Source organism: Brachyhypopomus gauderio, chromosome 10 (assembly GCF_052324685.1).
Source record: "Brachyhypopomus gauderio isolate BG-103 chromosome 10, BGAUD_0.2, whole genome shotgun sequence".
NCBI lineage: Eukaryota > Metazoa > Chordata > Actinopteri > Gymnotiformes > Hypopomidae > Brachyhypopomus > Brachyhypopomus gauderio.
The window spans coordinates 20609144-20623798 of NC_135220.1; the positions used below are offsets into that span (position 1 = coordinate 20609144).

Sequence of the window (14655 nt, forward strand, 5' to 3'; positions counted from 1 at the left end):
TATTGCCAAAGTATTTGCTCACCTTCCTTGACTTACATATGAGCTTAAGTGACATTCCTAATCCATAGGGTTCAATATGACGTTGGTCCACCCTTGCAGCTAGAACATCTCAGGTTGAGGTCAGGGCTCTGTGCAGGCCAGTCAAGTTCATCCACACCAGACTCTGCAATCCAGGTCTTTATGGACCTTGCTTTGTGCACCGGTGCACAGTCATGTTAGAAGAGGAAGGGGCCCAGCTCCAAACTTCCCACAAAGCTGTGAGCATGGAATTGTCCAAAAGGTCTTGGTATGCTGAAGAATTCAGAGTTCCTTTCACTGGAACTAAGGGGCCAAGCCCTGCTCCTGAAAAACAACCCATTCCACGAAGCTCTCGGCACACTGTTCTTGAGCTAATCCGAAGGCCATATGAAGTTTGGATGTCTGTAGTGATTGGCTCTGCAGAAAGGTGGCGACCTCTTTACACTATGCGCTTCAGCGTCCGCTGACCCCACTCCGTCAGTTTACGTGGCCTACCATTTCGTGACCGAGGTGCTGTCGTTCCCAAACAGAAATTTCATATTTAGGAGCAAGCAAATACTTCTGGCAATATAGTGTATATATAAGATATCAAATATGATTTTCTTTCATATTATATATATTTCTTTCATATGATTTTTCACTGTTTGAAATCACTTGACTAGCCAGTCATGACACCAGCAGCAAAAATGCTTTAATGGTGTGGATGACTGTCACATCAGGTATTTGGTCCACATTTTCCTAAAAAGCTTATTTAACCTGCGCATGCTATATTAATGCATTCTGTTAAGTGCTACCTTCAGGGTCCAGAGTCATTTTTGCATTTGAAGTGCCCAACTGATTTATTTTCATTTCTGATAAATGCAAAAGATGGAATTTCCTTTTGCACTTATTGCATTTGACCGTTAGATTTTACAGTCGCCCCTACACCCCAACAGTTAAAAAAATATATAAATAATAAAACTGTACCTCATGATGATGTTTAAAAATGTGTGAGAGTTCCTGTCATCACAACAGGAAATGCATCATGAGAAGTCAGATAAGAGATGTTCCCCTGGTTGATTGTCATCAGTAAAGCCTTTGATCACCTCTGAGAGACAGTGACACAGCATTACCTCTGAAACAACATGGATGACCTAGTGATGGAGTATATATTCTTACTGGTGCTCGTAACACTACTCAGTGTTATGCAGAATGGTAGGTCATTCTTCTAGGTAATTTTGGTAATTACATTTGTATCTAACACTGCATCCAGTGTTATTAAATGGCTGCTTGCTATCAGGTTTTTATGTGTTTTTTTTAATGCATCACAGCGTTCTTCGCTCAGAAGGTTGAGAAGGAGGCGCATAATGGCAAAACTGCTGCGTTTGAGCGTTTAGTGTGTGCCAAGTAAGTGTGACCATTCCTAAGCAAACATGGAACGAAGAATGACCAATACTTTCATTCAATTTTGGTATGTAATTACAATGCAGAGAATAGTTTGTCTTTCTGCATGAGTTCTTTTGCATAGTGTATGGAACTTTTCCATGCCATGCAGCATGGACTTTACATGTGATTTGCCTAAAACTACTGGTTAAGAACAGACAACGGGAACTTCTCCCAGTGGGGTAGCGGTTTGTCTTAGCACTAACCTGGGTCAGCCATGACCTTTTTCCCGCCTAAAAGACAGGAGAGGGAAAGTTATCTTAAATGTATTCGTGAATAATTCCCTGGATTAACAATAACTTCTTAAACTACACATATGTGCACTCATAAGCCTTCTGTCATGCACCAGCACCCAACAGTAATCATGCAAGAGAAAATGTTCATTGGTCACAAGAGGAAACGATCATGGTTTTTTCACATCCTCTTCTGAAGGCACACAATGTCTTAAGTAATTCATACATTAAGTAAGTAATATAGGACGGTTAATTTCAACATTTTGCAAATACTGATCATTACCATGTGCTCATCCAAATGCTGAGCACATGTAGAGGAGGGGAGGGAAGAACACGGATTATTTGAACATCTGAATTGCGCATTGATATGATCTGAATTGACAGCTTCCCCAAAGTTATTTATTCCTTGGCCAGTAATTATAATGCATATCAGAGTAGAGTGGCATTTCTAGGTCAACCTTTATTTTCAGATCTGCCTGAATGAGAATCGGATGAAATCGGATAATCTGACCTCAGATCAGCATTTCTGTGAAATAACAATGGACTCAGATTTCTTACAGTGTTATTAGTATTATTACTGTAGATAAAGTTAGATAAAGAATCCATCAAGAGTTGTTTTCATGTGCTACATACTTTTTATTTCAAATAAATTTTATTCAGATAATAACGATCTTCTTTCTGTCCTTCCAGCCGAAACTGCATGGATATGTATCCAACGTTCCTGGCAGTCATGTGGTGTGCTGGTTTCTGCCTCAGTCAAGGTGCTGTGACTTGTTTGATGTTATACATGAATCTGTTAATTATGCCAACTCTACATACCTAAAAAGCATACAGTTGATTAACCACATTTGAATGTTTATTATTATTTAATAAAGCATAGCTTATATATGTTTTAACCCTTCATACATTGCTGAGATTTTTGCGTGCGATACCCTGCAGCTACTAACTGGGCTGAATTGGTCAGTCTTCATTGCTCTGTAATGGACGTAAATCACTTCAGAACTACACGGGGTAGAAACATGGTTATGGAAATCAGTGTGTACAGGCTGCAGCAAGCGGGTTATGCAGCAAGCGGGTTACTACAAAAACCAGACAGAATGAATAGCTTGTTCGAATTGTGCTGTACGGAGCCTGTGATCTAGAATGGGATTGTGTTGTAAGTCTGTGTTGGTGTCTGTATTTATTTTATTAGCTACAACACCCACTAGAACTTAGCTCACTAATTTGTATTAATCTTATTGCTGTTTCTATAATGACTATTGACTAGTCTGGCATACTAGTTAGCTGAGGAGTGAAAAGATCAATTGATGTAATGATCAATTCGTTGCACTTTTATTATTTCTCTTAGTTTGCTATAGAGTAGGACGGCTAGACATGCAGTTTTTCAGCTCCCTGTCCACCATCTAGCAAAACACTCGGACTGACACCTACTTATCATCCTTCTGGAGTGAATTGGTAGCTGTTGTCCATTGATCAGTTATTTTAGCATGTCACTGAATCACATACATGACAAAGAAAACACTTTCTATTTCACTGATTAACTGATCAATAGAAACACTTTTCTAGTAAATCACTGTTAGATCAATGAAATGCCTTGCAACTCATCTACCAGCAAACCACAGAAAAACAAATGCTGGTCAGGAAGTTAGCAACAGTGTAAATACACCAAAAGGAAAAACATCTTCTCAGTGGTCAGTACTTCCTTTCCTTTCAAAGAATAAGAAAGATGCATTTAATGCGCACTATGACTTTGATCATGCAAGTAGGTAAAACAATAATTTAGATTCCAGAGTTGTAGATCAAATTGTTGAGATCTGTGAGCTATCTGGATAGGTTGTGGATTTTAATGTTGTGTGTTGTAGTGTCATGTCACTGTACCCATTCAACTTCCTTTTAGGAGGTAATAAAACATCCTACCTAATGTGCACTAGATCATATGTTGTTTTATTGTTTTTACCTTGACCAATTCAGTGTAAAACGGATCAAGTAGTACAGCCTTAAACGTTGTTTCAAACAGCAGAAGGAGCTACATTGGTCAAGATAACATCCCAGTCAGGAAGTGGTGTTGGTGAAATTAGAAAACCACCAAGCTTTCAAAATTAGGGTCAAAGCCCCTCAAATAGATGAGGGAGTTTATCTGCAATAACCAGGGCTGTGGCATGTTCTGTACTGGCTGAGGAAGAGATACACTATATTATTTCAGTTGAAATATGTACATATTTACACACACACACACACACACACACACACACACACACACATTCCACTCCCCATTTCTCCATTAGTGGGTCACAAACTGCTACTGAAGCAGCACATATCAACAAGTAAGGATAATAATTATGATGGATAATTTTTTCTGGTAAACATTTATGTTATTTAGCTTTTAATGAATTATACTGTCACAGTAGAAGCTGGGCAGGATGTTAAGACATGGTTCATATTTTAAAAATAATATCTAATAAGTCACACACAACATTGCAATACACGTAACAAGGGTCAATGACTAACAAAGGACAAAACAAACACTAGGGCTTAGATTTACATGTAAACAAGGGGGAAACATGGGTGCAGCATGAAACTAGGGTGTGACACACAGACTGATAACCATGCTGTACACTACTAACCAGACACAGCGAGGAGGTCTGACACTCACATACATGAGGAGGGAATGGCAGACATGCACAAACACACACATACTTGGAACCTGATGGCCATAGTTGCCACTGGCTTACTTTGATTGTACAAAATAGTTGCCCAGTACTGTGGTAACGAGTTCAAATTGCAAATATGATATGACGTGGAGTTCTGCTAAACTAAAAAAACAACACCAAACATAACACAAAGAAAAATATATTTTGATTTTATTTATTCTGTTCCCTGAAATTTTGTTAGAAGGTGTTAAGCTGTTTTTCAGTTAGCAAGTAATGGTACCGATTATGTATGTCCAGTGATAAATTATGTATGTATGAGTTGCAATTAAACCTATTAATTTTGAGCAGTTTCTAGTGAAATCACTTTAAAATGTACAAATAAGAAAATCTTATTTTAAAACTTTATTAACCCACTCAGAGATCCTTAAAATATTTTCTAATGCAGTAATATATTGCTTCACAGCACCGGCAGCCTTTGCTGGACTTATGTATCTCGTGGCCAGACACAAGTACTTTATTGGATACATGGGGCAGACGTCTCAAAGGTAATCATCAAAACGTAACATATACCACTGCATTATTACACTATACTGCATACACTTTTCTAATCTCTCATCATATTCTGTTATTCTGGTGATGTGTCATTGACGTGGGCTTATTGGCAAGCCTGCACAGATTACAACCTGTAGTGTGCTGATTCTGCAGGTTTTTTTTTTTTTGCATACCTGACTCAAAGTTTCTGTTACTCTTTTATGCCTTCAGAATAAAATGGCACATGTTCCTATTTGTGTTCTACTGTTACCGTCTTTGTGATTGGGGTGTTTTGGGGGCTGTGTGCTAATGTGCAAACTTAGCAAGACGTTATTGAGACATTTCTTCTTTTTTTGGCTTTGTGTTGCCACAGCACTCCTGGCTTCCTGTTTGGAAAACGGGTCCTCTCGTTCCTCTTCCTCATGTGCATCATTGGTATTCTGAACTACCTACTGGGCACATATGGGGGCAGTGATTATAAAGAATACATTAAGACCATCACCAAGGCAGCCTCCACTCTTCTGCTGCTCCCTTAATCCGTAATCGTCAAATCAGATGTCCGGCCCCACGTTTAGTTTCCTGGCAGCACTGTTGCACATACATGTCTCATAATATGTTCTGACTGTAGTGAACTGCTGTGCTGTTAGCTCAAAGTACTGGTTTCCATTACATTATTTCTGTGGTCAGTGTCTCCTCAAACTTAATTAAACGTTTCCTCGTTTTTACTGCCATTTATGAACTGTAACCCTGTTACTATAGTGAATTGCATGGAGGATATTTATATCAACCCTTGTGTTTCTGCTACAATCAGTGCTTTTGTTAATAAAAAGAGATCGTTATTAAAGTTGTCTTGTCTTGTCATCTCTACACTGAGCTCAGGGAAAGGTTTTTGTTTCCAGCAAGCTTTCTCAGCTGGCTTTCTATGCTGTATGCCATTATTAAACGTTTCTCACGTTAACTTGCCAAGGTAGGGATAAAAAGTACTCACAATTTCACAATAATTCACAGCTTCTGGGTGTGACTAATGAACAGAAACCATTATTACCAGCCTTCTCTGGGCTGTATGTAGGGAGCACAGAATAGTCTTTTTTAAGTTACAACAACCCTTTCTGTCTGTTACCAGTACCCTCTAGAGGCCAACTGTTGTATCCCCAGGCATGTACTTTTATGATACACTGTAACTTTATGCAAAGCACCCCTCCAACATTTCAACCCTTTCATCAGTATAAATATTCTTCCCTTTGTTGAGAGCATCAGCCTGCTAAAAGCTATCACAGAGGCTCCAGCTAGAAGGCTTCCGTTTTGGATTTTTCATGCCGGGTTTACCTTCTGCTCTGGTGATTTTTGAGACCAGATGGATTATTACACTTTGTAATTACTTTGTTATTATACAGTGTGAACATTGACACTTGCTGTAACACGAGGGAGCCGTAGGGTCATTTGTAGGGCTCTATGCAAATTGCGTAGTGAACTGGTCATCTCAGGCTGGAGTATCAGGTTACATCCAGTGCTCTCAAGGAATTGTGGTATTACTGGATTATGGATGTCCTGAATGGTCAGAATTTAGTATCAACAACATGAAAGCATGGATCCATCCTGCCTTGTATCAACGGCTCAGGCTGCTGCTGGTGGTGAAATGGTGTGGGGGATATTTTCCTTGCACACTTTGGGCCCATTAGTACCAATTGAGCATCGTACAAAAATTAGTGCAATGTTTAACTCTGAAAATGGCATGGACAAACGGGTCCTGCAGTGATGTGGACCAGTTAATGTTTGCAGCGTTTTTGTAGTTTGCAAATTATAAACCAGCCCATGTGATTTGTTTTATAACTCTGTTAATGATACCTAGCTGGCAAAACAAAAGAAAACCTACTCTGGAAAAAAACACATTATAGTGTTGGAGTTCTTATTTTTCAGGCCCCGAAACACACTGTTCAATTAACAAATAACATATTTTATAATAACATAATTTCACGTTATTTCAAAGTAGCAGTTTACTGCTCTTCCATATTGTAGCCACGATATTCCATAATAGCTACACATAAAATACACATACTTTTATTCAAATATCTACCTATATAAATGTGACCACATGAATTGATTCAGTCACAAAATTTAAAAGAGTCTAAAACATGCAGATCTATGTGGTTTCTATTAGATAAAATTACTTTGTAGCTAGGGATGGCATGAGCAACATTACTGGATTTGAATATCAGAATTTGTTCAAGGTAAGGGTTTCAATTAAGCCATTCAATTTTGCATGTTTATTTAATGTTTGATGAAATTGTCGTTTTAAGATTCAGCACAGTAAATAGATTACACTTCAGGCCCGTAGCCAGCATTGTGATGGGGGTGTGACGGGCAGGGTGAGCAACTCAAAAAGGAAGCGATCACGCCAAGTCTCAGGGAAAGAGGATGGTTTAATAGAAAGTGTGCAAACCAAAAACCTGTGCATTGTTCCAAATGAAGGAAATAATAACCAGCAGTCAACTGGTACAAAGACAAGACGTATATAGACGAACAAACGACCCTCAGGTGAGACGGATCACGGGTCCCGCCCACCTGAGGGACGAACATCACGTGACCAAAAACAGGGCCGCTGCCGCTGTAACCGGGGGCGACCGGTAGGGGGCCCCCCCACAACGTGACAGGGGGGGATCTTTTTCCCCCAAAAGTGGACTTCATTTGGCTCTCTACTCCAATGCCCCCTAAATACACGAGCACACTTCAAACCTTTTATTTACACATATTTTATTCATTATAAGCAAGGTTGCCAACTTTTCAAAATCACTAGGACTGAGATTTGATTTGGGGGTGGGGGGGGGGGGGGGGGGGGTCAAACGTTGACCGGGGGGGAGTTATGTCTTATGTTTCCTCTATGCTGTGCCTAAAGCGATCGATCGCCAGTGGTTGGCGCCAGAGCAAACTAGTAACTCTTGGAATCATAGATGTAGATCGGAGATAAATAAACTAGATTTTTTTTTCAGCATGAGAAATCGGATGCATGTTGTGTGAGCGTGTGAAAACGGTCAAATGCGTGTGTCTTACGCGCATTGCGTGAGAGTTGGCAACACTGTTATAAGTTTGTTGTGAGTCTGTTGTTGCTGTCCTTATTTGTTCGTCTGTATATTCACCGGAGATTAACAATTCATTCATTGAATAGCCTACCTATCTTGAGGGGCATGTGTGTACGGAGGGAGGGTGCAGGGGCGGCGGGGGGGGATCGAACGAACCCTTCGATCCCCCCTGGCTACGGGCCTGCACTTTATTCCTTAGAGGCTGTGCGAGTGACCGTAGTGCAAGACTCCGCACACCTCTTCTGAACCTGCGCAAGCGGTGGAAGCGTTTATTATGGAGTGATTTTTGTATCAAAAGTTCCACAGATGCAAAAGTAAATCTGCAGGCAAAATTCTTAGCATCAAGACCAGAAAGTATATGTTGTGAATGCAAAACAGAAAAAAATATATCAAATATATATATTTAAAATATAATTGATTACTTGAAACTTATTTTTGTTTGGATTTTGACAGTTTTTGGTTTCATTGGTTTTGGGTTTTTTTTTTTTGGATTTTCCCAGTAAGGTCTTTTGCCCCTCGCTGCAGAAGCAAAAGTCCAGGGGGTGGAGCTGGATCTTAGATCCAACTCCTCCCACCATCGTGTTTTCATTGGTCTGAAGTAATTGCTCTCTGCAGAGTTGTATCAGATCAGCCATTCCAAATCACTGTTGTCGTCCTAAATTGCTATTACTATTTACTCACTTGCCGTTCATTTGTGAACAATCACGAATGTGAAAGTAGGTTAATAATATACAAATTTTCATCTTGCTAATGCTAGTAACTAGTTTCCTTTGGTGATTATACTAAATCTGACTATTTCTGTTTGCACAAACAGCCACTGTTAAGTTTATCTAGGTGTCTAAGTAAGTGACGGTAAAAACTGATGTTAGAAGATGAGCGGTTAGCTAAACAGAATACAGATGTATTAAATACTTATGTATGTTGTGTTCTTCATATTGGACATAAACTGTTAAATTAATTCGTGTTTGCTGTAGTTATTTAAAATTTGTAATGGTTGTGCTGTTCGGTACCGCATGGACACGTCGAGGGGGGGTTATTCAGTAGTGTGTGCATGTAACGGCCATGATCCTCATTAACCAGTTCTCAGAAAAACTTCACAACTAATATAATGCTATTTATGTTTTTCATCCATCTATAGATGCATATCACGGTTTTGAAAACGGACAGATGCTTTCAGTTGTGCAGTGCACTACTTGTTGCAGTAAATACCACTGTCCATTCTGCACACCTGAAGTATACCGTCCTAACGGAAAAAGTTATTTTTATTAAAGGTAAAAAAAATGAAATAGTACATATTTAAGAAATGTCCTGTACTTTATTATGTTGGCAATCACAGATCCTTATTCCTGTCCACTTTTACATTTTCTTGTGTTATTTAAATAACACTCAAAGAACATTTTGATCTTTAAACGGTAAAAGGGTGAATTTATTGGATTTCTATTTCCTGGTCGGAAAACGTAAGCGACACGTAGGAGGAGTTGGATTAGATGCAGCTCCGCCCACCCCCTGGACCGACCAAAAGAAACTATGGACGGTGGGAGGAGTTGGATCTAGATCCAGCTCCACCCCCTGGACTTTTGATTCTGCAGCGAGGGGTACTTGTTTGCTTCTGGAATCTCTGCTTCGTTTTTTGCTTCTGAGTTTTGGAACACATTTCACGTGTGGGAGGGTCTTAGATGAAGGCGTTCCTCTGCAATCTCCATTGGTCACTGATTTGGGACTGACACAGAGCTCTGAAACTGCCTCTGGAACCAAGCCACGCCCACCCCACCAGCTTCGCAGCTTTTGATATATTTTTTTCTGTTTTGCATTCACAACATATACTTTCTGCTCTTGATGCTAAGAATTTTGCCTGCAGATTTACTTTCGCTTGTGTGGAACTTTTGATACAAAAATCACACCATAGTTTATACTTGGCTTGTCACCTTCTTTGCAATGTTCTCCAAAACGATATGTGGTAATATAAAGAAACACCCCTCAAAAACAGGGGAAGGGACATTTAGCTGACAAATTTTAGGGCGTACTCACACTAGGGTCTGTGATCCGGGCCCGGGCACGGTTCCCTGCCGAAGCACGGTTCGTTTGGCTAGTGTGATCACTCCAACCGTGCCCGGATCAGTTAACCATGCTCGGGCCCGCTTGAAGAGGTGGGCCAGGGCACGATTCGTGTGGACTCGGGCACGGTTCGCTTCTAGTGTGAGCGCTATCCGGGCCCGCTTGGCAGCCCTCGTCTGATTGGTTCATTTCGCTGGTACTCGCTCACGTTACACAGGCATGGCGGCAAAGCAATTAGCAGACAATCGTTGTGTTAAATTATCAGTAAATATGTGCTTGCACCGTGTTTCTACACTCCCAAAACGACTCCAAAAATACAATAAAAAGAGAATTGGGGACTCCATAGTGTTGTGCGAGCGCGCTTTTATTCCAAATAAAGTCATGTTGTGATGACGTAAGCGTGCTCGGGCCGGCTTGATGAAGCCAGTGTGAGTGCAGGCCAGAGGGGGAGTGGGGAGGGGGGGTAACCGGGCCCCAGCACGGAACCAGCAAACCGTGCCTAGTGTGAGTACGCCCTTAATGTGTTTGTTGAAAAGTGCTGGAATTTAGGCTAAAGTACTTGAAAATTCTTGAAATTGCAAGTGTACTTCGTTTCACATTAAATAGCTGCCTCACTGAATAGATCGATTATATTGATCGATTAGATTGATCGATTATATTAGGTTTACAAATACAAGCCTCTTGTAATTCCAGAGTGAAACACGAGAGAACGTGAAGTCGTTAAGATTGGGCGTTTTGAAAATAAACAACAGGGTTGCCAACTCTCACGCATTGAGCGTGAGACACACACATTTGACCGTTTTCACACGCTCTCACACCACACTTCCGATTTCTCACGCCGAAAAAAAAATGTAGTTTATTTACCTCTGATCCACATCTGTGATTCAATTAGTTACTAGTTCGCTCTGGAGCCAACCACCGGCGATCGATAGATAGCGATATAATACTTAATTTGTGTCCACAATTTACACTCGCCACCTCCTCCAGGTTGAAATCTCACTCCAAGCGATCTTGAAAAGTTGGCAACCCTGAAACAACCATTAAATAATGTGATAAAAAACTAATTTCGAGTATATGTATAAATACTTAAGTTTAACGTGCTTGGAAATATTGAAATGGACCTTGAACAAGTTCCGTACAAGTGGTTTAATTCCACCTTATAAACATGTATGAAGCCTGCAAACATGACTGTTCATCGCGCTGAAGCGCGGTGCGCGCGAAATTACAAAATTCGAGAGGCACACGATATATTTGACTCCATACACACGAACCACCGCGGTTACGTCATTTTCGTCGTTGACGTAGGTCTAAACAAACAGCGTCCTGAAAGGGTTAAAACAGGAGGTCCCTTCGTTGTCCGCGCCCCTTTTAGACAGAGAGTGACGCAGTTTAAGAATCACAGGATCTCCTTCCGTCGAGGCAGGACTTAACCCACATGTTGATGAACGGAAAACACAGTAAGTACTTTTCCTTTCTTTTTATTTAAAAATAGTTTTAAAGATGTCCTCCAAAAAAGATGTCCTTCGTTGTCCTCCAATTATTAAAATAACTGCTTTAAGATGAATAAACTAATTGTGACAACAAGGCCAAGTCCAGGACCAGCTGGCTGTCCCTAACTGAAGACACGTCTATCTCCAGTTGTCCCTAAAACAGAAGACACGTCTATCTGCAGCTGTCATTAAAACGGACAACGTGTATTTATGAAAGTACTCGGTACCTATTTGTGGCTCTTGAAAGATACATAGCTACCTGCTAGCTAGCTAGCACGCAAGGCTGCCATTGTATGACTGGAAGGTAGCTAGCCATGTTAGCTGTTTGGGTATATATGTAAAAAAAAAACCGTTCACGTTATAATATGTTTGTTTAACGATGTTCGTGTCTACGTAAAGCACGTTTGGAGAGTGTAAATATTTATTTAACGGGTTCACGTATTGCTGACTGGCTTACCTGGGTTTTGTAGCGAGCTTAGCAATGTCCCGTTTGTGATGCTAAGCGCGCCATTATCTGAATTGTCCCGCCGATGTTTCTGAATTCATTAGTGTCGGGTCTCTGGGTTTGGACACACGTCGCTCAGTAACTAGTCAACAAACTCTAAATTGTCCCGTATAGTAACACAGTTTGCCTGGAAAATATTGAGTGGCATACCGCACGGTTTATTGTTATTTCACTGAGAAACGCACTAGAGGAAACGCTGTACATCAGGACGACGCACTAACGTGTTTCTGTTCCTCACGTGTCTTCATAGCATTTGGACCAGGGCTTCAGCTCAACAGCTAACAATGAAAAAAGAAATCGCAGCGGTGGTGTTTTTCCTAAAGCGGTTAATTAAGAAGGCGGAGAAGTTGGATGCAGGAAAAGTGGATCTGTTTGTGGAGCGACTTACTGTGGCTCTGCAGGAGAAGTTTAGAGGACACTGGTATACGGACAACCCCAGCAAGGGTCAGGCTTTCAGGTACAGACCCTAAAATGCATCTCTTGGTGACCATTCTTTAATGTGGGGGGTTTTTTGGCAGTTTGATTCAGTCACGGTTAAATCACATTTACCTTTTTGGTTTTTTTTTTTAGCAATGATGTTGTTGTAATGCCCTGCAGGTGTATTCGAGTTAACCGGTTCCATAAGGAGGATGCGGAGCTGCTGCGGGCCTGTGTGGAGAGTGGGGTGCAGTACAAGGACCTCGGCCTCCCCAAAGAGCTCACGTTGTGGGTAGACCCAGGTCAGGTGTGCTGCAGGTGAGTCTTCTGTCACACCATATGTGGATCCTTGGTGATGTTTATCTCTTTGAAGACCAGCTGCGAGTTTAAGGAGTGAGTGAGTGGAAGGGACTGCATGACTTTGGCTGGATGTGATGATTGTTACAAAGTGGAAAAATGAGGCCTTGAGCAGTGAGGGTTCAACCATATTGGGCTGAGGGAGAGTAAAACGCTACATCAGAACAGTAGTAATTTAAATCACTTGCCTAAGCAAATAAGCTGATGGATTAGTTTTGAATACTTGAACCATTATTTAATTGAACCACATATTTGATATTGACTTAAATTGGTGGAAATGTTAAAAAGTCAGAAGGAAAGATACTAAGATGCAATTTTGCTTCTCTGATGTTATGAAGATATGGTGAAAAGAATCTTGCCTTCACGGTGGCCAGTTTCTCGAGTGACGACGATGATGATAAAGAAGATGTTACGAAGAAGGTGACGAGTGCTGTAGACAGAGTGACGTCGGATTATCATTCAGGATCTTCTTCTGACGAGGACAGTGGCTGCAGGGAGCCAAGATTCTTCGCTGGTTTCTCTCATCACCTTCCATACCAGGTCCTGAGGCTTATGGTTGTTCAGTGCACCATGTTAATGGTGTGACTGTAACTACAGATTTAACTGTTTTAACTAGTCATTAAGTGAGCTTAGTCAGGGTGATTACAGTGTTTGATAGGTTATATATACACACACAAACACGTTCTCAGATTAAATATTTCTCACGAGTGTTTATTCCCATGTTGTGGTGAATTTAAGGTTGTAATGACATCTGTTTGTCATTTATGCATTCTTTTTGAACAGCATATCCACCCCGGAGCCCCTGTGTGGCACCCAGGTTCCAGGAGGAACCTTGGCCAAGGAAAAGTCCATGGCCCTCCCCGCCCAAACTACCCTGCCCGGCCCTCAGGGAGACACAACCTCTCCTTCAAACCAAATGGCTGGGTATCCAATAGCTACAGAAGCAAGCATGGATATTGGCCCAACACTGCACCGCACTGGGCTGGGCAGCCCGAGCAGCTACTGTAGCAGTGTTAATTAATTGCTGTCTGGGAAAGAAAAGGGTTTCCAGTACACCACTAAGATGACTGACCACATTTTTAAAAGTATTTTTGTAGTTATATTGTCACTTCCCCCCTCCTTTCAAATTTGACTTTTTTTAAGTACTATAACTCTTTGCACTTTAGAGGATTTGTAATCAAGTGTTTATAACTTAATCTTTGTATGTATTGGATTAGAAATATTTGAGACTTTGAAAATTTTATAGTTAAGGAATGATGTACTGTATTTATGTTAAATGGGATCGTTATTTGCTGATACTTTACCTTAGTGTTTGTTAGTTCAGATTCAGTGACCAAATGTTTTATTTATTCACAGTGAACTATGTATTGCTCAGACCACTTAAATTATGGATTACATTAAAATGCATTTTCTAATCAAATTCAAGATTTCTTATGTGTGCTTATTCCAGAGTTTTTGTGAATTTATAGGCTCGACAAAAAAAAATCCAGATAAGGCCACTAGGTGGCAGCAAGTGCGAACAATCCCGTTAGCATTCGTTTTATATTTGGGGATTATAATGATCTAGAGCTATTTACATGTATACTTTGTGCTTTATATCATCATAGTTGGCAATTTGTCTTTTTAATATGCAGGTCTGGTGAACTTAAAATACTGCATTGCTGTTCCCACAGACTGAATCTAGCACTTGGATAATATAAATTACTAAATTGAAAATGTCTGCTCTTGAGGTGTTAAATCATTGAAAAAATCAACCACCTGTATGTTTTAAGTTTACAGATGCATGTCAGTTCGAGAATAGTCAAATAGGATATATAGAAGTTAGAAATTTTAATTGTGTAATCTTGTCAAACGTTTTTGTGTATTAAACTGTAGAATTTAATATATGGGGTTGCTTTT

At 40.4% G+C, this 14655-nt stretch overlaps 2 protein-coding genes across 2 annotated transcripts; both read left to right on the forward strand.

The window, feature by feature from the left end:
• Positions 1-41: 41 nt before the first annotated feature.
• On the forward strand, positions 42-5699 carry alox5ap (arachidonate 5-lipoxygenase-activating protein). The gene is made up of 5 exons (XM_077020401.1): positions 42-1212; positions 1329-1404; positions 2364-2434; positions 4788-4869; positions 5229-5699. The coding sequence occupies exons 1-5, from the start codon at positions 1143-1145 to the stop codon at positions 5389-5391; spliced, it is 462 nt and encodes a 153-aa protein (XP_076876516.1). The 5' UTR covers positions 42-1142; the 3' UTR covers positions 5392-5699.
• Positions 5700-11299: 5600 nt separating this feature from the next.
• On the forward strand, positions 11300-14172 carry btg3 (B-cell translocation gene 3). The gene is made up of 5 exons (XM_077020402.1): positions 11300-11444; positions 12233-12439; positions 12580-12717; positions 13095-13296; positions 13540-14172. Exons 2-5 carry the CDS (start codon positions 12267-12269, stop codon positions 13762-13764), a joined length of 738 nt encoding a protein of 245 aa, XP_076876517.1. The 5' UTR covers positions 11300-11444; positions 12233-12266; the 3' UTR covers positions 13765-14172.
• Positions 14173-14655: the final 483 nt, after the last annotated feature.